The sequence below is a fragment of the Colius striatus genome, chromosome 2 (assembly GCF_028858725.1).
Source record: "Colius striatus isolate bColStr4 chromosome 2, bColStr4.1.hap1, whole genome shotgun sequence".
Classification (NCBI taxonomy): Eukaryota; Metazoa; Chordata; class Aves; order Coliiformes; family Coliidae; genus Colius; species Colius striatus.
The window spans coordinates 101,125,476-101,149,718 of NC_084760.1; the positions used below are offsets into that span (position 1 = coordinate 101,125,476).

Sequence of the window (24,243 nt, forward strand, 5' to 3'; positions counted from 1 at the left end):
TGGCTTTAGACCCTCTGCAGGATACTGCTAGACTGGGCTGCAACGTTTGAAGACAAAGTCTTGAATTTCCCAAGACATGGGCCTACAGGCAGCCTTGCCCTTCATTTCTGACCAGGAGGTGAGAGACATACAAGTACCCTAGATGGGAGGCAACATCTTGGATGTGCTCATCCATCACAGGGGTGTCTTAGTCACAGGACAGACACCCTTTGAACTCTAGGGACTTGAGGGAAGCCCGGGCAACATGCTAAAGAAAACTCAGAAAGAACCAAAAATCAAACAGAAAAAATAAGCCAGGGGAAAAGGGCATATCTGCAGTAGCCATGCCTAAACTGAGGACTGGTGAGTGCTTGTGGATGGTGGCATCCCTTGGCGCTATGGTTTCTCAAAGAGGCAGGAAGAGAAAAAATTTTCCTCTTACCTTTTTTTTTTTCAACTACAGGAAAGAAAAAAGTGAAAGAAAAAAAATCCTTCAGCTGAAGATCCACAGAACAGAAAAATGGCAAGTCTAATGTCAGTTTAACAACAGTTCTGTCTCAAATCTTCACAGCTGGGAAGGTGCTCCCCTCACTTCCAGTGTGCACCCAAGAGAACAGAGCAGCATAGAGGCTATGTCTCTCACACAGAGAAGCCTTGTAGGGTGTGAATATGTATGTGGATAAGCACTTGGAAAAAAATCTCAGGTGTATAACACCAAAGAGTGCATTTGTAGCTCTAACAGTTAAGGAAAAGTTAGAACTTCAACTTGCAAATATTTTAAGAGCTTCTAGAAGCCAAAATATAAGTAAAATGAGCCCCAAGTCTGCACTTTAAAAAAAATCTCACGCCTTCTAGACAAAGCCTGTATTGCCTGATTCATTTTGAGCTGACTCAATCTTTTTAAAAGATTGTCCTTGAGAATTGTAGAACTTGTTTTTCTCTTTGTAGGTTTCTTCCAGAGAAATGCTTAAAAATGCAATAAAGTCAATCTCAATAGCATTGCTTCAATCCATGATTTTATCAATTCCGTGTTGTGGGTATGCAGGGACAAAGCAATCTAGTAGGAAATTCAAAGAGATTCCTGTAACAAGTTACATTGTTTGTACACGTGGATACCATAATAACAGAAAAACACCAGCAATGTTGCAGCTACAAAAAAAATAAAACCAAACCAGTGTCCTTTAAAAAGATATTTGTATATGTCTATGTTTACCTAGATTAACAGTGTCATTAGGGACTGATTCACTATGTACACTGCTTCTTTCATCTGATTTATTGAAGTTCTGTCTAGGTTTTTTTTCTTCATAACTTTGGCTGTGCCTGATGTTCACCAAGAGGAACTCGAGTTCCATGAAAAGGTAAACACCTGGAAGCTGAGATCAGGAGTGTGTAAGAAACATGAATTAATTTTATGAGAGTGCTTTATAATGGACTGTATAAATTTTCCCCTTGTAATTGGTATATACATTCAACAGTTTTATTGTATATCAGTGCACATTATTCGGCACAGCTGCTGGAGAGGCATTGCTGAACTGGTGTTTCTCTTCCATGACAAACACCTATTAAGCAGTCAGCATAAACTCTTCTTGTTACAGCCTCTGACATCACCCTCAGGGCAAGCAGACACAGAACAGCAAATGCTGAATTGCGTATGAAAATTATAGTTTTATTGTCTATACAAGTGAAGGTTTAACTCCGATTCCTGCTCGAGTCAGCTCTGTTATAAAGGAGCGATTCTTTCAGGGAACAAACAAGCACAGTACACCATTGTAATCAAAGGAACAGGCACTATTTATGTATTGGAAAGCCTTGTTCTCAATAGTGCTAACACTCTAATGCCCCAGAAGCCACTATTTTAGCAGCTGTAGAGAAAAAAAAAGCATGACTAACAAGATGCCATACAGAGTCAGATACAGTTTATTTAGAACAAAAATGCAATCATCCCATTTGATACAACTCATTTACTTATGCACGACTGATAAGTAGGGATCATGTATTTAATGTTTACAAAAGCATTTTTTCCACCGCAGAGTTCAAAAGCTTCCAGTGTCTCTTGAATCAGATCTCCAATATTTTCACGCTTCTGCTGGCTGTAGTCTATCCCATCGCCTAAATTAACTGGTTAGTAGAAAGAAAAAAAGACCCAAGAATTATATTAAATTTACTGTTACACTTTGAAATAATGAAACTGCAATTGATGGTCAGTCACTGTGTCTCTATTAGAAACTTTGCTTTGTGACATGAAGCAGAGCTGAATTTGAAAACACCGTGGTTTTCATATATCTTTAAGGCCCTGCTCAGATTCCAACTTTGTATACCTTCAATATGTGTTTGCGTACACATTACTTTGGTATCTAAGTGAAAATCTTAGTAAAAATTAAGAAATAACATTCTTTTATAAGATAAAGAGGGACTCTTGTCTTAAACAGTTAATCTCTGCAGACTGTTACTTCCTTATTTCTAAAATTGCTTATTTGGGACAAAATTCTACTGCCAGATGCACAAACACCTATCTACAAAATGTGACAACTTAAGACTATTTATGGTTTGAAATCTTAAATAGGTATTGTTTTGGGATTGTTCCATGTTAGGCATCATATTCACACACTTATGTTGTTTCTGATAGAGTATATGCCATGTGGTCTAAAAGATATATTTGAAGCATAACATGCCACTCACCGAATTTCTGCTCTCTGAAAAATGTGTAAAATTAAGCCAATGTCAAAATTATTGCAACCCCTAGATGCAGTCACATTTACTGCTGCTTTCTTTAACATTAACTAGCAAGAGTGACACACATTTATACATGCACAGCATAGTTCTTTAAAAAAATCAGGGTGCACAACTGTGACAACAAAGAATACAAGATTAATAAATGTCATCTGCAATGACACTGAGAGATTTAAAGCAGGAAATGCATTTAATTGTTAAAACAATATTCTGAAAATTATCTTAATATGGGTATATTCCAAGACATATATGAACAATAATTTGGTAGGAGCATAATGGAGACTGGGTAGAGTGTAGGGGCCAAATGGAGCAGCTGTCACACTGTTGCAGAGTAGTTCACATGCAATCAGTTACCGGTCACACTCAGGACAGTGGTGGCAATGTGCTCATGTCATACATTTAATATCTCAAATAACACTGCTTGCTTTTTGACACTATCAGCCATCCAGCAAAACACATTTGTCAAGACAACGCAACAATCTTCATGGGTAGTGCCTTTCACATTAGAAACAAGGCACACACAAGGGCAAGGGTAGATTTTACTCCACTTGCTGCCTCCACTTTCCCAGGCTGATGGGATGTAGATGTACAACTGCAACCATCCTCAAATCCTCTTCTGGAGCTAAACACAAGGATCTAGACTTGCAGTCTATGACTTTGCTATCAGTAAAAACTGAAGAGCCATGTTCATGAAGAAAGAGCTGATGAACATGGGTACAAATTATCCTTTTGCTGAATTTTCTTGTAAAATATCTGGTTGTACTCCCAGTTAATTATCTGTATATCAGTTTTTCAAACTCCTTACATGCATTTGTGTTACTTTACTTTTTGTAAAATGTTTACAGAAATACAAATGTGACATACAAGTACTGAGCTTCTGAGTGCAAAAGCAATAATTTTTTTGTGATGATTACTCTTCAGCACACAAATACTTTCCTTTATATTAACTAGATACTAAAATAACATTTGGTCGTGAATGGAGTTTGGTGGAGAATAGAGTTAGTGGCTGGTCACCAGTGGTACTCCTCAGGGCTCAGTCATGAGGCCTGTGCTGTTTAACACCTTTATCAGTGATCTGGATGAGGAGATTGAGTGCACTCTCATAAAGTTCACATGACACAAAGCTGAGCATGTGTGTAGATATGCTTGAGGGCAGGCTCTTCAGAGGGACCTGGACTGGAATGATGGGGACAAGGTCAATGGTACAAGGTTTAACAAGGTCAAGTGCCAGGCCCTGCACTTGGGCCACAACAACCCCATGTGATGCTACAGGCTTGGGGCAGAGTGGCTGGAAAACTGTCTGGTAGAAGAGAACCTGGAGGTGTTGGTTGAAAGCTGTCTGAACATGAGCCAGCAGTGTGCCCAGGTGGCCAAGAAGGCCAATGGCATCCTGGCTTGTATCAGCACCAGTGTGACCAGCAGGACCAGGGAAGTGATTGTCCCCTTGAACTCGTTGCTGGTCATGCTGCACCTCAAATACTGTGTTCGTTTTTGTGTCCCTCACTGCAAGAACAAGATTGAGGTGCTGGAGTGTGTACAGAGACGAGCAACAAAGCTGGTGAAGGGTCTGGAAGAACAAGTCTTATGAGGAGCAGCTGAGGGAACTGAGGTTGTGTAGTCTGGAGAAGAGGAGGCTGAGGGGACACATGATCACTCTCTACAATTACCTGAAAGGAGATTGTAGTGAGGTGGGGGTCAGTCTCTTCTCCCAAGTAATGAGTGATAGAACATGAGGAAATGGCCTCAAGTTGCTCCAGGGTAGGTTTAGATTGGACAGTAGGAAGAACTTTGTCACTGGGAGGGTTGTTAGATAGACACTGGCAGAGGTTGCCCAGGGAGGTGGTAGAGTCCTCACCCCTGAAGATATTTAAAAGCTGTGTAGATGAGGTGCTGAGAGACACTGTTTAGTGGTGGGCTTGGCAGTGCTATGTTAGTGTTTGGACTTGATGATCTTAAAGTCCTTTTACAACTGAAATGATTCTATGACATTCTATGACATTCTAAGCCAAGGTTGACATCAAAATTTACTACAAAGATTTTACTGTAATGTTAGAAACGATAGATTATGAATACATAGAAAATACTGAGAGCTGTTAAAGTATTACCGATGTAAGAGAAAAAGTACATCACAATTAAATGCAATATAGACTAAACATGGTTTGCTCTTGTAGAAAACAACTGAGATCAACTGTGCCTCACCACCTGTGTTACATGTGCACTACCAGCGCTCCCAAGCACACCTGAAGATATTTCTGATTTCACTAGTTTGAGCAAAGGTTAACCCTGAACCTTGACCTAACTCTTGGCAAATATGTAAAGGAATTACTGACTTTCCAAGCATTTGCCTATTATCTGTAATTTTAAGCCCTCACACATGCTCTGCTAATGAGCTTACACAGCTTTCATCGTTCTTTCAAAGAACTAGTAAAAAAAATCAGCTTTCTGGAAGTAATGGGGATATATTGCTAAGCAAGTTTGGAGGAGGCCAACAAGAGACCATGATAATGCTGGCAGCAGAGGTATTTTCCAGAATCTCATGTTACAGTCTTTATTATAAAGCATAGTTTGTACAGTAAATGATGTCTTAGATGCTTGATTAAAAGATGCCTAAGAGAATGAGGCAACAATAAAGGAGATGGTCTTCAAGGGAAGACTGAATGTGTGATGTGCAGACCGTCATTACATTTTTTTTTCCTACAGACCATCTGTGCTATATGAAGGTTTGTATCCTCAAGACAGCCATAATTCACATTAATGTCATGACACAAGCTACACAACAATACCAGAAAGGTTATGTCAGCATCGAGGTCACCTGTTAAGTACTAAAATAGCTATCCTGTGCAGTTATAAGAATTAACAAATCTTTCAGACAAAAAAAAATCATTAACTCAACAGGACATCATCAACTAAAGGGATGAGTCAGAATGATCTGCCCAGTGCACCTCAGGGTAAATATCTAGTCATAATAATAATAATCAAGATTAGTTGGGGGGAAAAAAAAAAGCTACAAGTGCAGTGGTCTCAGCATGACCTTCTCCGATGTGACTCTATTTCCAAGTTAGTTTGCATGAGAAGCCAACTCTGTCATCCACAAATATTTTGCATATGTAAAGTGCGAACATGGATCTGATTCAAGCTCTTTCTGAAGTTGTTCTCCATGAGGGAGGATAAATCAACATGAAAATGCTAGGAAGAACATTTGTCATATGTCTTAAAGTGAAATGTCTGGCAAATTTAGCATGCATCAAGAACTCTTTTCAGAGCAAATGTTACCTCTGTGTTTAGAAGCAATACACTGAAACAAACCTAACAGATCTAAAGGATTACAATCAGGGAAAGATCTCATTTACCTTTCTGGACCAAAAAGTTAGTTCCCAGTCTCCCAAATTGTGCACCAAGAGTCTTATGGTCCTTAAAAGTGAAATGAAAAGCTTTGCACTTGTCAAGACCTGCACTAGCTGATGAAATCACCCAGAACAGCAAGCCCAGGAGTGGCACTCCCTGCCCTGCCATCAGTCCTGTCAGCTGCTGTAGCTGAGGAAACCATGCTCAGACCCTCAGGGACTGAACTCAACCTTTGGCAGGGAATGGAGGAGGAGTTGAATTTTACTTTAAAATATGGCTTCTATTTGAGTCTAGACATGCTTCTATTCATGATTCAGAATATTAAATAGATTATTCAGGATATTAAAGATATTCTAGTGTTACTTGCATTCTATCTCATTTCATTTAAAAATTTCACTAGGGTAATGCTACAATTATAAAACTATTGTATTAAAGAAGGACAAGCAACTTTCTCTCAGTGCATTAAGAGCTTGATAGGGCAGTTCTGAAGTCCTGGAGTGGAGGAGAAAGATATACCAACGCCTAAAGATCAGTCAGATCTATTCTTATCTCTGGACATTTGTTAGCACCAGAAAGTGATCGGAACATTCTTTCAGTTTATTAGATTTCACTTCAAGGCAGGCCGAGTCTCAAATAGAGGGGTTTTTTAATCCCCTGAATATGTCAAAGTACCTCTCTGTAAGTATCTCACAGATACCAGCACTTGTATCTGTTCCCTTGTTCCCAAGTTTCTGCTTCATGGAAAGCGAAAATTAAAGATAGTTTTCATACACGTGTTCTGTAGGGATGTCATAGACCTTGGGATATTGCAGTGTCCCCAGATGTTAAATATCCAAGGAATGCTTAGTATTGGAGGACAGAATAATACTTAAAAGAGATTACTGAAGAGACTGCAAATGAAGCCCCATGTCCCCAGCTTAACCAATGTTTTAAATAAAATTTTAACTCAAAGGGCACCCTTTGATTTTGTACTGAGTAACTTTTGAGAGCATATATACACACATATATTTCGTGTTATTGTTTTGGAACTAGTGGATCCTAGTTGAAATTTTCTAAATACTACTAATTAAAAACAAAGAGCTCTTGTATAGTGGGACTGGGGTTTCTTGTATACAAAGTGATAAAGCTTCAACATTCCTCCCTTTTAAAATCTTGAGAAACAGAGATACTGAAATGTAAAATGACTTGCTCTCAGTCATGGAAGGTATCCATCACAAGTCATGCTTTATGATGGTAGATGATGAAAGTACTATTAATGGTAAAAGACAACTATGGTAAATCTTTCTTTAGCTTCTGGGTTCATCCTAGTCAAACCAACAGGTATTTTCAGCAATTAAAATTATTTCAGAAGTCCAACATGCTAACCACTTAGCCGAATAAGGTTTTTACTTCAAAAAATCAACAGTGTTGATAATGTGAAGCGCAGATATATTTCTCAGTACAGAACTGTATTTCTATGGAAAAGCCTAGTGCAGAAAAATACAGAGCTAAGCAGTAAAAATTAGCACTAAAGTATTTTGTGGAAAACTTCAGGACTATCCCTTCTAGGAGTCGGCATCAGTATCAAGAAATGAACAGAAACTGATTTCAGGTATAGATTGACATACATGTATGCCAGGCTTCACATTGCATAAATTCACTGCTCAGGCACAGTTCAGAGATTAATTAATTTTTCAAAGTCCTCTTGTTAGGATTAGTTTAATTGTAATAAAAGATGTTGGCTTCCTGACCTGAGTGGAAAATGAAAGCCCTTGATGAGTCAGTGTGGTGAGAGGGAGAAGAGTTCCTTTGCACCATTCCCGTGACTCAGAAATGCTGCTTTGAAATTTTCACCTCCAGGAAGGATAAGGCAGTTTGGTCTCCCTGTTCATTTAATTGAAAGTCTGTGGAAAGTCACAAGCTAAGACTCTGAAACCCTCCTGTCTGCTAAGAAACCAAGAGACATTGACGGTTCATTTCATTCAGGTGAAGGAAGAGCAATCAGGACATAATTTCTTTTCCTTACTAGCCTAGACAGAAAACTCCATGTTCCATTCCTGAAGGGTCAGAGCAACATAAACACCAGATTTACATGTTTCTTAGGACACATCTAGATTACGTACACATAGAAGTGGAAACTGGCCTCACACAAGCTGGTCTCAAAACAAGAGTGCTGAAAAGAAGAGATCATATGTTGGAAGGAACCTCTGGATTCACCGGGTCCAAATGACCAGCTTAAAATCCGATTAGTTTTCAAAGTTAAGTCAGGTTGCTCAGGGTGAAATACCTGAAGTTGCTCATCGCAGACTAATTCCAGATAGAGAAATAGTGCTAATATCCCCTTGGATTGGAAGAGCTTTTTGCCAGCCATTTCAAATGTGATAAAAGGAGGAGCTACTCCTTAAATATTAAAATGTATTTCATTGAAAGAGGATTTGCTGAAGTTACAAACTTCATAGGGAACATTATTATCTGTTTTGATATGAAAAAAACCTAAGCTTTTGGCCTAATAATAGATTCTAGCTTGCATATATAATATTGCTTTTGGAAGCTTAATCATATACCAAAGAAAGAGGCACAAATCTGTCTGAAAAATTAATAAAATTTCAGTAACATCCTGACTTGAAACTATGGAAGCATGATTAAAACAAAATTGACCTGTATCTTTCAAAGAACTTTAAAACATTAAAGTGGAAAGTACTAATATACTTTTAGAAGGCCAAATCTTTGTATGTGCACAGATCTGGTTTTTGATACTAGCAATACTTAAGAGTTCCTTGTCTCTTGCTGTACCTGGCTCTTACTTATATTTTTCATCACTAGTGCTGAATGTGTATCATTTTACAATGGTACTGTATTGCAAAATTGCAGAAGCATGTTTCAAGCCAAGAAGAGAACATGTATGCTTAGAATTTTTAAAGAATACTGATATAGAGACATTTCTGCCCATCACAGGTCTTAGAAAAAACCAATTTTTTACCTTTGAGCTGGGTATTATCTATCTAAATATGATTCTTCCAAGGCTTTCTTACTCTCACTGAAGGCATTTTGTCTTTGCACAAAACACAGATTCTTTCTACAGTTCTCTCCCATATGCAGCTAGCTTTTAGATTTTTCATAAATTAGCATTTAGTTTTAAATGTAAGTGCTGTTACTATAAATACTATTCAGAAAGTAAACAACCCAATAAGTGGAGGAAGTGCTCTGATTGGAAAGGAAATATTTGACTGTCTTATGATATTTTACTAATGATGTAAGCCTATTAGAGATAGATGTAACTACTTGTAAATTGCTGCAGCATAAAAAACAACAACAATAACAAAAACCAGAACCCCCCCTGCCTCCCAAACCAAAACAAACCTCCAAACCCAACAAGCCATAAAAACCCAGCTGAAAATGAGCCAAGGCAGCAGCTGTTATCACAGTTTTTCATTTCCAGGAAATGTTAGCAACATCAGATGTAATCCATTCTAAGCCCAGTTTTTTTAAAAAATAGAAGTACAAAAATGAAAAAGAAGTCACAGATTTTGTAATAAATTGTATTAGCAAACATATTTGACCAATGAGCTAAAAAAAAAAAAAAAGAGAATATAATAATATAATTGTCTCTTTTTCTCTATAAGTACCTAAACTTCTCTGGTTGATTTAGACTTTACAGTTTGTGCTACTGATCAGTTTGTGCTAGTGATCACTGTCAAACAAAGTAGTATTAAATAATCATAGACAAACAGCATGCTCAACAGGGAAACAGACACAGGAGTTTAGGATCTCTGTGGCCTTGGTACGCTATTCACTGTTGCAAAATAATACATTAGGACACAAAATATGCTTAAAGTGCAACAAGAGTTGCACCACTTATGTGAAACTGTTCTGCCAGTTTTTTTGAATATATGTAAACTAGTACAAAGTAGATGCAGCTTTTTAGCTGGAAATATGGGTATGTGCAAAATTTGCATGGCTTTGCTGGATCGGTGTGAAAAACTTACTTTTTTGTTGTATATGTGGAATAAACAGTTTATTTTTTTTAAAGTAATTAAAAATTGATAAAGCTGAAAGTCACAAAATGTTTTAAAGATCACTGATTCTAGTATGAAACGTAATCCTGCTTTTGAGGGAAAACCCTAAGTTCTTCTTTTCAAGCAAAAAGCTCAATAATTCACTAGTTTGTGTTAATAACTGTTGATGTTTTTGCACATCTGTCACACACTAATGGAATTTCTGTGTCTAAATTCACTCTTCAAAATCATTACCACTTGGGGACCCTCTTTGGTAGACCTTGCACATCAAAATTTTCATTGACAGATAAATTAATTTGATGACTTTTTTACAACTTTGTGACAGAAAGGTGAGACCTTTACTATCATTGGAGTATAATCATGTAAAAAATAGGTCAATATATTTTTTAAAAAATCCCATCAAAATTATGGAAGCAAGTTGTTAGATATGCCTATAAGTTGCTAGATATGTCTGAAGTTGCCAGTTTTCTAGCTTTTCTTTTCTCCAATTGAGCAAAATAACCAAGAACCCAAGGTCAACTGAGGATGTTCTAGCAGTGATTTGAGAATGGACAAGGAGATGAAAGCTATGAATGACTGTGTGGATTTGCCAAGATTTCTTTCATTGCTGTGGAACAAGGACAGAATTTATGCAGTTTAAAGGACAGCTAGCACTGAAACTGGAATGTACTATTTTATCCTCAAGATAGAGAGAAAGGAACACACTGCTCCCCCAGATATTTGTACTATAAAGGTCAGGATATATCCTTCTGCTGTCTCTTTAAAGCTTTTAGAATATATAGATATTTAAAGTAAATTGAGTAATTTGATTACTGTTTCTTTTGAGTTTTTGCAGTTGGATCAATACAAATGGTAGCTAAAGTAAACAAAAAATACCTTCCCAAGATATGAACTTACATTCTTTTTATGAAGAACAGGAAGGACATAAACTAACTTTATCAAAAGTTAGTTAACAGCTATTAATTTTACATTAAGAAAAACGTACATTTGAATTTGTAACAATTTTTCAAGCAAATAAAAAAGTCAGTTGTTTTACAACTAAAATGTATTATAATGTATAGTCTTTATTTAGAAGAATATAAAAGATTTTTAAAAGGAAGAAAATTGTGTCCTCTAGGTGTGTTGTTTCTGTAGATTCACAGCTTTGGAACAGGGAAACTAGAAGCTTTTTAAAAGCAATTTAGGAACTGCACAGCCACCACATGCAAACTGACTTTTTTTTTTTTTAAGCTTTAGGAATCTCTCACAAAACCGTCTCTCCTTTATCTTTTTCAATATTTTCCCTGCAGTTAGTGTGAAGAAAGATAAGTGAGTAAGAATTATTTCATTAGTGACTCTAAATGGAAAATACCCTTCTTCTTGTTTAATTTACACCTATGTTTTGTTGCTTGACCTGTTATTCAAAAGGGTCCCAAGTTGGAAGAAAGAGGTCCAGCAGCATTCAGCCCATTGTGTTGAATGCCTGAGATCTTCTCACATCAAAGTTAGTTTCAAAAGGAAAGCTGTAATGCTTTGGAAAATAAAGTTATGTATAAAAAAGCCAGTATCCAGTTATAGAAACACTTCTTGTATATTAGTTCAGTCTTCCAAAGTGATGCTTGAAGAGACAGTGTGTTGATAGCAAAGAAGGCACTCCTGCATTCTGTGGCACACAGTTTAGTGAGGACATACTACTAGTAGCATGAGCCTAAAGCTGAAGAAAAGGAAAGTATAGCAGATGGTCACCACAGACACTTAATTTTTGCAGTTTTTTGTATAATTTTAAATTATTAAGTAGTAAGCTGGAGGAAGAGCAATTTGAGGAATACGAGAAATTTCCAGTATAGCTTAGTGAGTACTTCAAATCTTGTTCTGACCTAGCTTAATTTAAAACAATGTCATTTTAAATATTGGCATTTAAATATTTTCCTTTAGAGAATCCTTTAGCATTTTTTATTGATATTAAGTGAACATAGGAACCAGATTTTCTCTGTATGTGTATTTGTCCTGAAATAAATCAGTGAAAGGGAAGTTCGTTGGTGGTATGTTGTGAAACTGCATAACCCATTTCAATGGTTACTAAACATCAGCCACCTCAGGTACAATTGCTTCTTTGTTTAGTTTGCCATCAAGACTGCAAGAAATGAAATAGTAGAGCATTCTGATACTGTGAGTTCCTAAATTGTCTTCTATTTTCACTTGCCTGAGTAGAACCACTTCAGTGAATTTGAAAAAAAAAAAAAGAGAGAAACTGGACTGCAATGGAAGCTAACAGTAAAAAATGCTATTGATAACATCAGTAGGTATGTACAGAGACAGAAGATATTTACACAAGTTTTTTCCATTAACCTGATCCAGTACTAAGACCACCTGCTGAGATTTAGCAGACTTGACACACTCTTGCAATACACAACAAAACCTTTTTATTTTGCCACTTATGCAACTTTTATAAGATTACTTCCTTTATTGTCCAATATAAAATAGTTGTTTACTATGCCACATATCACAGACTCTAGACTGCTGTTTTTAAAATGTACTTCTAACTTTTTCAGAAAAGTATTGCAGTATTAAGTTATTAAAACACAAGTATTTAATGATCTCTAAATATGATTGTTTGTAACAAATAATTGCACACACATAAATGTGTATTAAAACAATAGGATGTGAAATGCTTAGCATTTATTTTTTAAATAAGACTATTATTCATATATATAAAAAAATTACAAGAGAAAAGTTTTCTTGTTCTCTTCTGTTCATTATTTTAAGAAAATCATAGAATCATAGAGTCATAAAATGGCAGGTGTAGGAAAGAACCTCTAAAGATCATCTAGTCCAAACCCCCTGCTCAAGCAGGTCACACAAGGGTAGGTTTTGAAGACCTCCAGCGAAGCAGACTCCACAATTTCCTTGGGCAGCCTGTGCCAGGGCTCCCTCACCCTTACAGTAAAGAAGTTTTTCCTTAAGTTTAAATGGAGCTTTTTTGTGTTCCAGCTTTTGTCCATTACCCCTAGTCCTATCACTGGACACTACAGAGAAAAAGTGTTGGCTCATCTTCCTGACATACACCTTTTAAATACTTGTAAGTATTAATGAGGTCCCCCCTCAGTCTCCTCTTCTCCAGGCTGAACAGTCCCAGATCCCGTACCCTTTCCTCATCAGGTGCATAGGGTTGCTTCTCCCAAGGTGCAGGACTCTGCACTTGCTGTATTCCAGTAAAAAATGTTAATGTAGAATCTTTTTCCTCATTCCAGATAATATTTTTCTGAAAAAATAAAAGGCAATCATAGGCACTAGCTATAGGAAAAAGAATTAAGGGCATATTTTTTTATGATTTATATTGCCCCGATGTATTTTAACTGTTGGCATGTGTGAGTATAGGAAAAAGAACGCTGCTGTTTCTTACACTACTTACACTTGAAGAATTGCAATCATCGATAAGCACATGATCTCTAATGGCCATACTTGTTTTCACACATTTACTGAAAAAGATCTTTAAACTTATCTACTCTGGGACTATGTGTAGAAGTGAAAATGGCTTTTCTATGTGCAAACAAGATTTAAGACATGCTTAGCAGGGTAAATTGGACCCCAGTTAACACTGGTAGTACCTATATGACATTTGTATGGGTGCCTTCATGTAGAAAACATCCAACTGCTAACAACACAGCATTTCTAGTTCAGTTTGTAATACATTTCTTAATATCTTTTCACTTTATTACAAAAGCAGGGAACCTGAACAACAGTAAAGCTTGAAGAAGAATCTTTGTTTCTCAGGTGTATTGTATTTCTTTGCCCTATGCTGCTGCAAACATCATGTATCTATAGGCTGATGGAGTGTACTAGTTACATATCCCTTGCAGTGGTCATTCGAGTGTTTGCTGTCTTGAAATGTTGCTGTGACAGAGCCTTAAGGTGTAGGATCAGCCATGTTGTAATTTGTTGTTCTGCAGCCAGTTCTGGCATTATAAGCCAAATATGACCATTCATGTTTCTCCAACATGTAGGGTGAAGTATGCTACATTTTGTGATTGCAACCTTCATTTTTTATTCATCATTCACTCATCTTGCATCCTTTCCAGCGCTGGTACCTGACAAGCCTACGACTAGCTTCAGAAGGCAAACAGCTCATACAAACACACACACACATGCATGCATGTCAGGACAGGGAGAAAGAGACAAGAGAAGAAGTGATGTGGCTGAATGCTTTTGGTCAACTCAGGCTAGCCTAAGGGTTTCTAACTAACAGGCAAGAAATTTATATAGTACATCAGAGCACAATGTGTCTGAATGTTTGCAAGTTTGCATTTTCATGTATTATAATGAAGAATAAAAGTAATAAGCTGTCAAGAAAATTCTTTCCTGGCAATTTAAATATGCTTTCTCACACTCGGATGACCTGAGAGTACATGCACAAATTATAACTAGCTTTTCATTAATAACAATGAAATGGCCATTTCTATGAAGGAAAGTCATAAGATATTGAAAAGACAACCTGGAAGACACCATGACTAATATCTAAGCGGGACATATTGTGAGAATAATATTTTCTTGCATTTTTCCTGGAATGCTTATTGCTCACTGGATAGGGTCGGCTTCCAGAGGAAAAGGAGAAGTAACACCTCACAAAATTCCTTTATCACTTCTCTCCAGCAGACCACAGATGGCTGCTTCACCTCTTACATTGTTTAATGCTAATGGCTTCAGTGATTTTACAGGTTTCTGATCCAGCTCTTTAGCTGCAGTGCTCAGTTGCTACTCATGGAAGCATTGCCTCAAGAATAACAGAAAATTCTGCTTTAGAAAAATATTACTAAGCATTTTCATACAACAGCAGCTAGTGCACAATGATGACTTTTGAAGGAAACTATGGGATGTTATTTTAAGGGAAAAGAATAACATGTAGAAGTCTCCATAAATTCCTGTAGGCAGAATTCTTCATGAGTAATCAAGAAATTTCCACACTGAATGGTGATATGTGGCAAGATCTTCCTGAATTACTTCTCCTGTCACAGCCAAAGTTTATTATGTACTTGACTGATAAGTAAAACAAATTCTTGTCCCAGGGACAAGAATATGGATACAGGAGTAGAATACAAAGAAAAACAAAGGCTGAAAGTGGAGGAACAAAAGACAAGAACATTCATTTGTCCAATTAATTTTCTTAAGTATGCTCCATAAAGGTCCTAATTTCTATGAATATATATGTTATGGATTCGTATAGTTATTTGACAGTGTAATTAAAAGTATCACACTGGATAAGCCTGTGAGTTTCCACAAAACAGAGTGATAACATAGATAGGCTTATCTTCACATCTGTAGCTAGGATCCAAAAACTTTGCATTACAGCTCTGAATAAAAATCTCATCTACTTACAGGGTTACTTTGGGAAATGATTAGAAGAGAATGTCAACCTTATCCATGTAAATATAGGGCTCCTACAATAACGTATGCTATCAGCTGAAGTATTGACTCTTTAAGATGGAGGAGGTGAAACTAAAGCTGTTACCAGTCCATGGGAGTGGACATAACAATGGCTTCCTGGTGCTTGAAACCTGTTCTCTTTGACTGCCTTCCTTCCTTTTAATTGTATGGATAAAAAGTTGAGTCATCCAGAGAACTGTTGCTGGTTAGGTAACATCCTTATTTTAGAGAGGCATACGCTTTCCGCTCTCCCTAATATAAAAAAATACTGAAGAGTAAGTCAGTCATTTTAGGCATGCTTGTAATTAGATGTAGTGCCTCAGCCATCTGCCTCAACAACTCCTGAAACTGCTGATAGCTGTCTGGCAGAGATTATAACCACTGTCATGGAATCCTCAAAAGTAATGGAAGAAGTTGGGCTGGCAGTTTATTTACATGTTCACACTATTGTAATATATCCATATCTAGCAGCTCAGACTGGTTTAAACAGGGCTTATGATTCTAGTTCTGTAGAGGAAATGGTACAATAAGATAAGAACTTGATTTTATAGGAGGAGAAGAATAATAGCACTCATAATTTTCAGCTAACAGACTGACTTCATACATCCATGGAAGACAACTGCAAAAACAGCCACATAGAATTGGAGACACAGATAAAAATCATGGTATCAATCTTTTATAATCAGAATGGAAATTTCAGACAAAGTTAGGAGTTGCAACACTTGATATTTATCGTGTGGACTCTGTAGGAGAATCAGTAGGGCTACTCTAGACTAACTTCATGGCATAACATAAGAGTTACTTTCCCAAGAACAGTGTCCAAGTGAGTGAAATGCTTATTAGCAAGTCTCACAGAGAGAGCCAGCAGGGAACACTGGTCAAAACAGTGTCTAAAATTTTGCTTTTCTCTGAAACTCAAAATGTTTGCAACCATCCTGGAGATACAGCCCAGAAGTTTTCTTAAGGGTAGATAGCTATTGCCATTTCTTCTGAGTGAGGTTGAATGCTCTCTTTAAAAGCATTTATTTGCTACAAGACATTAGCAAGATGTGTTTCTTGTGAATGTGTATGTTGTTTTTGTGCTACAGCTATTTACAATATAAGTCAAGTTTCCCATAAGTTCTACCAGCTAAAAGATAGTATAAGTTAAGGCCTATAACATTTGTCTAACTGTGGGTGTAAATTTCGACCTCTTCCCTCTACCCAGATTCTTATTTTTCCATAAACTATGCTACTTTCCATTTGGATGGAATTTGGGTAATGAATTTAAAAGTTATGGGAGTTAAGGATGGTGATAGACTTGCAGAACAGAATAGCCTTGTAACCTCCTTATTCTTGTATTCTTGGGATGGCAGGTAAAAAAGATTTGCAAGGGTAACAAAGGCTGCCTTCGTTATTGTATGAAAACCTAGTGGTGGAGCACCCTTCCAAGGAAGCACAAAAACAGTCTGGCATCATTCAGCCTCTGTGGTTTCAAATCTACAACTTTCATGATCAGCAAGATTTCACCTAATTATCAAATTAATTACTCACAGACAGAGGCTCTTTTGACCTCTATGCTTATGAGCTGGCAAGGAAGCAGCTGTAAGACAGACCTTTTGTTAGACTATGTATTTGTGCCAATGTTTTCAGAGAGACCCAAAATTTAGCACCTGGATTCAATTTTCAGTGGCTACCTGAGTGGGCCTATCCTGAACCCTTACCAGTTCCCAAAAGAAGGCTGCAGTGATTCGGAACATCTGTACTTGAGGCTAGATACTTAAATACCTAAATACAGATTTACATGAATACGTCTACAGTGCCAAGTTTTAAGTGTTTTGACTTGAACTAACTTCCTAACAGATGGTTTTTCTGCATCTATCTTCATTTATTTATGGCTGTTTATGTTTTTACAGACGTAGTAACTGATCTAAAAGTGATATAAGCTTATTTCTTGTATTTTATGTATTTATATTGCACAGTGGAAGATACTACTGTACTGCACAACGTATAGCAATTACATAGAGGTGATCTTTCTGTGTTGTTCTCACAAGAGGTCTTTCCAAATAGTCAAGAAAAACTGCCATAACCATAAGTCAAAGTGAACAAACAGAAATTACGTGCTGGCATCATCTCTGACGTTGTAAGTTCAAGTAAGATACTAACAAAAATAAACCTAAAAAACTCTGAAAAATAAAGAGCAGAAAATAACGGGAAACAGAGAAGAGAAAATGTTTAAGTATGTGTTAGAAGCTTCAGAAAATGAAATGTCACAAAATTACTGCAAAATTTCTCAATAACCTAAATCTCATGCTACCTAAAATGTAATTTGTGGTATCATAAGCAGATTCGGGTCTGATTCGGGAAACAGTCATGCAAGTGTCTAAGTGATTGCAAAATCAGAATTAAAGTGTGTTTATTTATATCGAAGCTTTTTTTTACCAAAGAAATATGCAAGCAAGGCAAGCATGTACAAAGTATTATGAAGGGCCTAATACTGCTCTCAGCTATATTCATGCCTCATCATGTAAATCAGTGATTTTCAGGAGATTAAATGACATAGGAAGTTAGCTTTTCTCTGCTTACTTCAGTGATTAATTAGCTTATTTGCAATTTAAAAGAAGCATTTCTTTTTTCAAAGTACCAAAAATACAAGAAAACAACAGCTATCCATTACCCCCTAACAGGAAAAGACACATGTGACCAAGAAACACTGTGAGACTTTGGTAAGAAATGTCATGAGAAAGAAAATTTCTCAGCTTTGAAGTTGTATTTATTTATACGCAAGTTGTAATATCCAGGGGAAGCAAAGTTTGCTGTAATAATTTTCTTACATTACTGCAGCATACATTTTTAATGCACAGCTTTAACTACAACTGTCTGAAGAAGATTCAGAAGATCATTATGGCTGCTTATATTTATTGTACACCTTTATGTGCACTTTAACTCCACTACATTTGTAACAAGAAACTAGATTTGGAAGGAGAGACAAGGAAATTTTCCCACTGAATGATAAAGATGGTTTATTTCCATACGACAAATAAATTTTTCAGGAAACATAAACTCAAAATATTATTGATGTAGAGCAGTTTTCATCACATCAGCTGCATCAACACCACTGGGGAAAACAGAAAGCAGAAGCCCTTAGGCCACATTTTGTGTGACCTAATTCTTTCAAGGGTACATTTCTGCAAATTTTTAGGAAGTGACAATGCAAATGAATGACAGTTCCCACCGTAATGTTTTTATGGAATCTCTGCATAACCTCCAAACAGCAGTTTGCACTAATGCTACAGTACATAGTTTTGTTGTAGAGTTTAATTATTTTGGATGTAAATGAGCAGAAAAACAATTATCACACACTAGCAGAAGAAATGGTTATGCTTCCATAAATTTCTGGTATTCTACTGCTGAGATTGTCAATTTAAGGTTTCAGTCTACATGCTGCTGCCAGTTAATGATTAGCTACTGCATTTTGGTGAAATTGCACTCCAGTCAAGGGAAATGAAGTAAAAAAATGAGAGGAAAAAAATAAACTAGTATTGTTAAAGTCTAATTAGAGCAGCAGGGCCAGTGCTGGTCTTTGCTGTGATGAGGTTGTCTTTCCATTAAATTCAACACACTGAATTCAGTGACAGCAAGATCAAATGCTATGATTTTATTTTCATGGGTAAGACATTAATAGGAGTGTGGATTAACTTTTTCCTCCTGTTGTGAAATTGTTTTTATATTAAAGTAGAATACAATAATACTTCTCTCCAAGAATATATTTCTAAAATGTGCCCATTTACTTTCAGAAGGATTAGTGCCATACAGTTTGTTTTGAAGGAAACCAAATTCCTTTAACACAGAAAAAAAGTCTTTCTTTTAACTTCAGCATCATCATCAGTATTCACCAGAACTTCATTTTAAGAATTTTCTATGTCAGACAACTATTTCTCACTTATATGGTTTTAATTCAAGCTAGTTTACTTCTATATTAGTACTTGCAGCATGTGAATGTTCTTTCGCTTTGCAACTTAACTTAAAACTTTAACTTAAAACCACATTTTAGCTGTAGTTGATAAAAACATGGCAACAAACAATGCAATAAGAATGCGATTGGTTTTATCTAAAAAGAAATCCAACCAAAATCAAAACCCCCCAAATATATATTCTAATATTAAACTCTGTATTTCCTCACTAGAGCATCTAGGTATCATAATATTTCACCCCTCCTCCAAAACTAATTATGGGCATTCACAACACCCTTAATTATCTATATATTATGAAATACTTTTCAGTTCGTGACACATGAACTCAGTACAATAGGTATTGATAATAAATACTTGAGTGCCTATAAATATATATTTTGTAGAAATATTATGTTTGAAGATTTTCATCCCTTCATCCACAATTATTTAAAACAGAAAGATCCAAAATGTATATAATTTAGATAAAGTAGAGTAGCACTTTAAATGAAAAAGGTCAGATGCATGTAATATACATTTTTCACGTTAAATTGTGCACAAAGTTTATTTCTAGACCTTTGAAGCTGATGGGAAACTTGAGTGTTTATTCAGCTGAAACTTTAAGTATTTCATATATAATGCATATGTTCCTTTAAATAGTTTAAACTGGCTATTACAAATAGTGGCATGTTGTACACACATCTCAAATATTCCATAAAGCTGATTGAAAAAGTAATATGAACATAAATTCCTTAATGTCTCACAGTGGCTATTCAGTAGTAAAAGAAATCAATAGAATTGTGAATTTGATCTTGTAAGAGAACCATAATCATCCCATTCTTTAATTAGTCCACAAATACAAGGAAAATCTAAGGAATGCATATATTGTCTACATAATTTTTTTTCTCTTAATTCTGCTGTTCTGAGGACTTTCTCAAAAATTCTTTTGATAAATATCCTAAATAGAAACATCTCTATCAGCAGGAATATTGTCATTGGGGAATAGCTGTGAGAGTCCATAATCTCTGATGTCAACAGTTCCATCACGCTGTTTATTTATCTCTAATGTGTGTAAGGTTCTCAGCTTTCACCTCTCCCAGTGTCTCACAGGAATCAGCTCTTACGATAGAGTGGTTGTACAGGGTAAAGATGTCATCTCTATCCTAAATGTGAAAGTCCTGTAAGAAATGTTTTCCCCAAGTACTGCAGAATATATCTCTCTCTGAGGAGACTGTCATCCTCAGTTGCTCCCTTCTGTATTAATCATGAATCTATCAATCTGAAAAACAAAGCTCATAGGAGCAGAATATAAAATAATTCAATAAACAGAACAAAAGATTCCAGATTCCTTGTCAGAGGATGTTAGATTGACCACAATTCTCTCAGCTTTCAGAACAAAGCTGAAAATTCACTTCAAATTAGTATCCTCATAGTCACTATACAAAGCAGCTAAAAAGAAGAAAATAGGACATGGATCAAGATGGAAAAGATGAAGTTAAGAGTAAATGAGATTGCTGAGCTATCATGAGTCTAAATTAGTTTTTGGGAAATATTCAAACTCTATGATAGGTAACGTTAAAAAATCTTTTTTATATGAGAAGGTAAGTAACGCTTTACTCTGGAAAAGTATTTAATGGTGAGAAATGTTAGTTTAACAGAAAATAAGATAGGAGTTTTGGGGTTTTTTTTAATTACAATTAAGTAATCACATTAAAAAATAAAAGTTTTGTGGCTGTTACCATAATCACAATTGATTGTTTAGTTGCGACCATTTCTGAAGAGGAAAATGGTGTAAGTTAAGAAAATGTGCTATTTAAAATGCACGTGTATGCTATTTCGTATTTGTAATAAGATATGGATTATAACTGTGTAATTGACTGACATTCAATTAAAAAGCTTGAAATTAAGTAAAGATGGCTGTGTATTGAGCTGTTGCATTTTAGTGCATTTCTGTTGGCAAATCAACAGATCACTCCTGAACTGTATCATCAAGGGTGTAGAATTGTAAGTTGAAGAAAGAGTCTGTAATCAACATGCATATCTGTCCCTCAGAGCTGTTATCTTGAGCAATGCACATTTTGTTTCCATCTTTTGAAACAAATAGAATCTTTGAAAATATTAAGAGAAACTTTGAAATTATTTTTTCATAAAGTTAAACTACAACTAGCATAAGAAATCTTTGAGTGAAAAGCATTTATATGAGATGAAGATCTGGCCAATTCTATTTCACTACAAGAGAGGAAGAGCTTTCCACAAAGATCAGCTAATTAATTATTTTCTGAAACAACAATAACAACAAAATCATGTTTCCATGATTGGAATGATAATATAGACCCTAAAGAATAATTTATAAAGCGGTGTTAAAAGACCAATATTCATTCAAGGTTTATTGGCCTATTAGGAAAGAAGTGTTATTTCAATCTTACAATTGCTAGCAATTAACATTCAGTTTGGTTTCAGGAAGAAGAATAGGAGTAATAGAGTTAGGGGGAAAAAAGAGGATTTTTTACACCATTAGTTCATGAACTCAACAAGTAGTATGAGATAGAGCCCATTGTTTGAAATTACGAGCTTTAAGGGTTGTAGATCATGCCCTAGAGCTGTTTGATTTATACCTGTTGCCTGATTCATCACAGCCCATGTGAACAAGGAAATGGCAAGTTTTTAAGAATGTCTATAAATAATAAAATACTAATTGTTTTTTGTTCAGGAAGATGAAATAAATAACTAAGAGGTGTTTCCTAGTCTTCCTATCTAAGGTAAAATCCACTTCATGATTATAAGCATGTCTTCCAGTGTATATAATGGAAGAGCTAATAGGTTTCCAAACAAATTCTAAGGTAAGGCACCTAGCATTTTAACTAATATTAATACAATGTATGCATAATTTGCTAGTATAATTTCATATTTATGTCAATGGCTATTTGCTTTATGGCTTGCTAGCTATGCTAGCAAGTTCCCATTTACGCCTCAACTACCATGTACCTAAGTTTTTCAGTAAGGTACACTCTCTTGGACATGTTGTTGTTTGAGATATTTTTCAAATTACAAACTAGTGATCAACATATAAGAAAAATGGGCATGATTACAGTACATGGCATCAGTAATTCAGAATATTTTTTGCCTGAAATAGTTAGAAGCTAATTAGTTGGGCTATAGATCTTAATACGCATAGTAACTTTTATAATCCTTAAGAAAATCAATATCAGATTTATATGTAATGTTTTTAGGATTGTTGGCAATAGTATAAAAATAAACAAGATGCAGAAAAAATCCCCTTCAAAAAAGAAGCCAAAAATGGCACAGGATCGTCTCTAAAACCAGTCAGACCAAGAAAAAAAAAAAAGATCTTTAGTTTTCTCTTTGCACTCAAGCTCTGGAGGTTAATAAAACATATAAAATTGAGTCAGTAGCAAGATTGCTCAACTAACCCTGAAGTTTTCCAAAAGACATAAGATAAGATCATCTAAGCTTATTCTGCAGCCACATTCACCTGCATGAGGAAATCAGTGGCCTGTACAAAAAGTTAAATCAGCTCTGTATGAAGAGAGAGTACGTTTCAACAATATTAACAGGTAACTTTTAGATATAAATTGGTATGAAGATAAAGATAAGAAAAGAAATATAGGTAGCATGGTAAGTTGACGTACTAACTTTTCACCCCAACAGATGACAGCTGGAAATTAAAGTATAGATTAAATGTGTTTTCTGGTGTTATTCTTGTCCATTTAGTCACCATACAAAATCAACATGCAATTTTCTCTGATTAATTGTGATTGGCAGTTGTATTCAAATAGTCTGGAACTGTACTAGAAGCTGTGTGAAATGAGGAAGCTATAACATTCATGTAGAAAGGTAAGAGTGCATGATACTTTTACATTTATCTCCTTTCTATGGTAAACAGCATTTCTTTTTCCGAGAACTGAAATCATACACAAAACAAGAAATCTAAGTACAAGGACAAACAGTGTCTCCTTCCCTGCAAATAACAGTAAAATGAAAGAGTAGCAAGAAAACTGTAAGGAAATGTTGTATGACAGGTCTTCTGGAAGCTTTCAGGAAGTATGAAGATTATGTACATTTAAGAGGATAAAAAATCAGATTTCATTTAAATGCAATTGATTTCTATTTCAGTTAATTAAGATTATTATTATGATGTCAGTAGAGAAATCTCCACTTTTACTGTTGAGGCCTTCTGCCTGAGAAGTAGCCTTCTACCAGTACTAACTTCATTCTCAGATTATTTCTTGAAGGAAACCAGTAAACTCAGATTTATGCAAATAAACATAAGGATGCAGGCATTGTCTTTTAGATGGGTGATATTGCAGATTACAAATGCATTCACTTCTGACAACACCAACTCACTTTCCAGAATGAATCCTGCTCACAGGAAGAATTCTACCAAGCACATATCTGTTTGTAGTTTGTAAAAAAAAAAAATCAAATTCACTGCCTGAGCCTTCTTCCCACAAAAAGGCTGAAGAAATACAGAACTAAGTAGGTAAAATAAGCCAATAACTACCAATTTTTCTATGTTTTCCCAATGGAGTACACTTGCAAATAATTTCTTTTTCTATCCCAGTGTCTTCCTCTGACATTTCATCCAGAAATTACAGACTTTGGTCAGTGCAGAATTATCAGCCTAGTATCAGAAAGGATCCACTCTTGACTTTTTTATCCATTCCCAATTTGCTAATTTACCTGAATGTTTGTTCTAACTCTATTTGATTTTGCAAAATTGCAGGCTCATTTCTTGTCCGAAAAAGACTTTCTTGGTCTCAGTATTGGGTAAATATCCAAAGTAAACCAAAATATTTAACTTCTTAGATTTCATTAGGCTACTAGTGCAAGTGCTGGTTATTCTG

The 24,243-nt window shown here is 35.8% G+C and overlaps 1 protein-coding gene across 1 annotated transcript in view; it reads right to left on the reverse strand.

Moving 5' to 3' along the window:
- Positions 1–1,873: 1,873 nt before the first annotated feature.
- The window catches only part of PACRG (parkin coregulated), a 227,877-nt gene continuing 205,507 nt past the window's right edge, over positions 1,874–24,243 (reverse strand). The window contains exon 6 of the mRNA XM_061991617.1: positions 1,874–2,097. Within this exon, the coding sequence (XP_061847601.1) occupies positions 1,937–2,097 (161 nt within the window). The 3' untranslated portion in view covers positions 1,874–1,936. The remainder of the gene's footprint in view (positions 2,098–24,243) is intronic.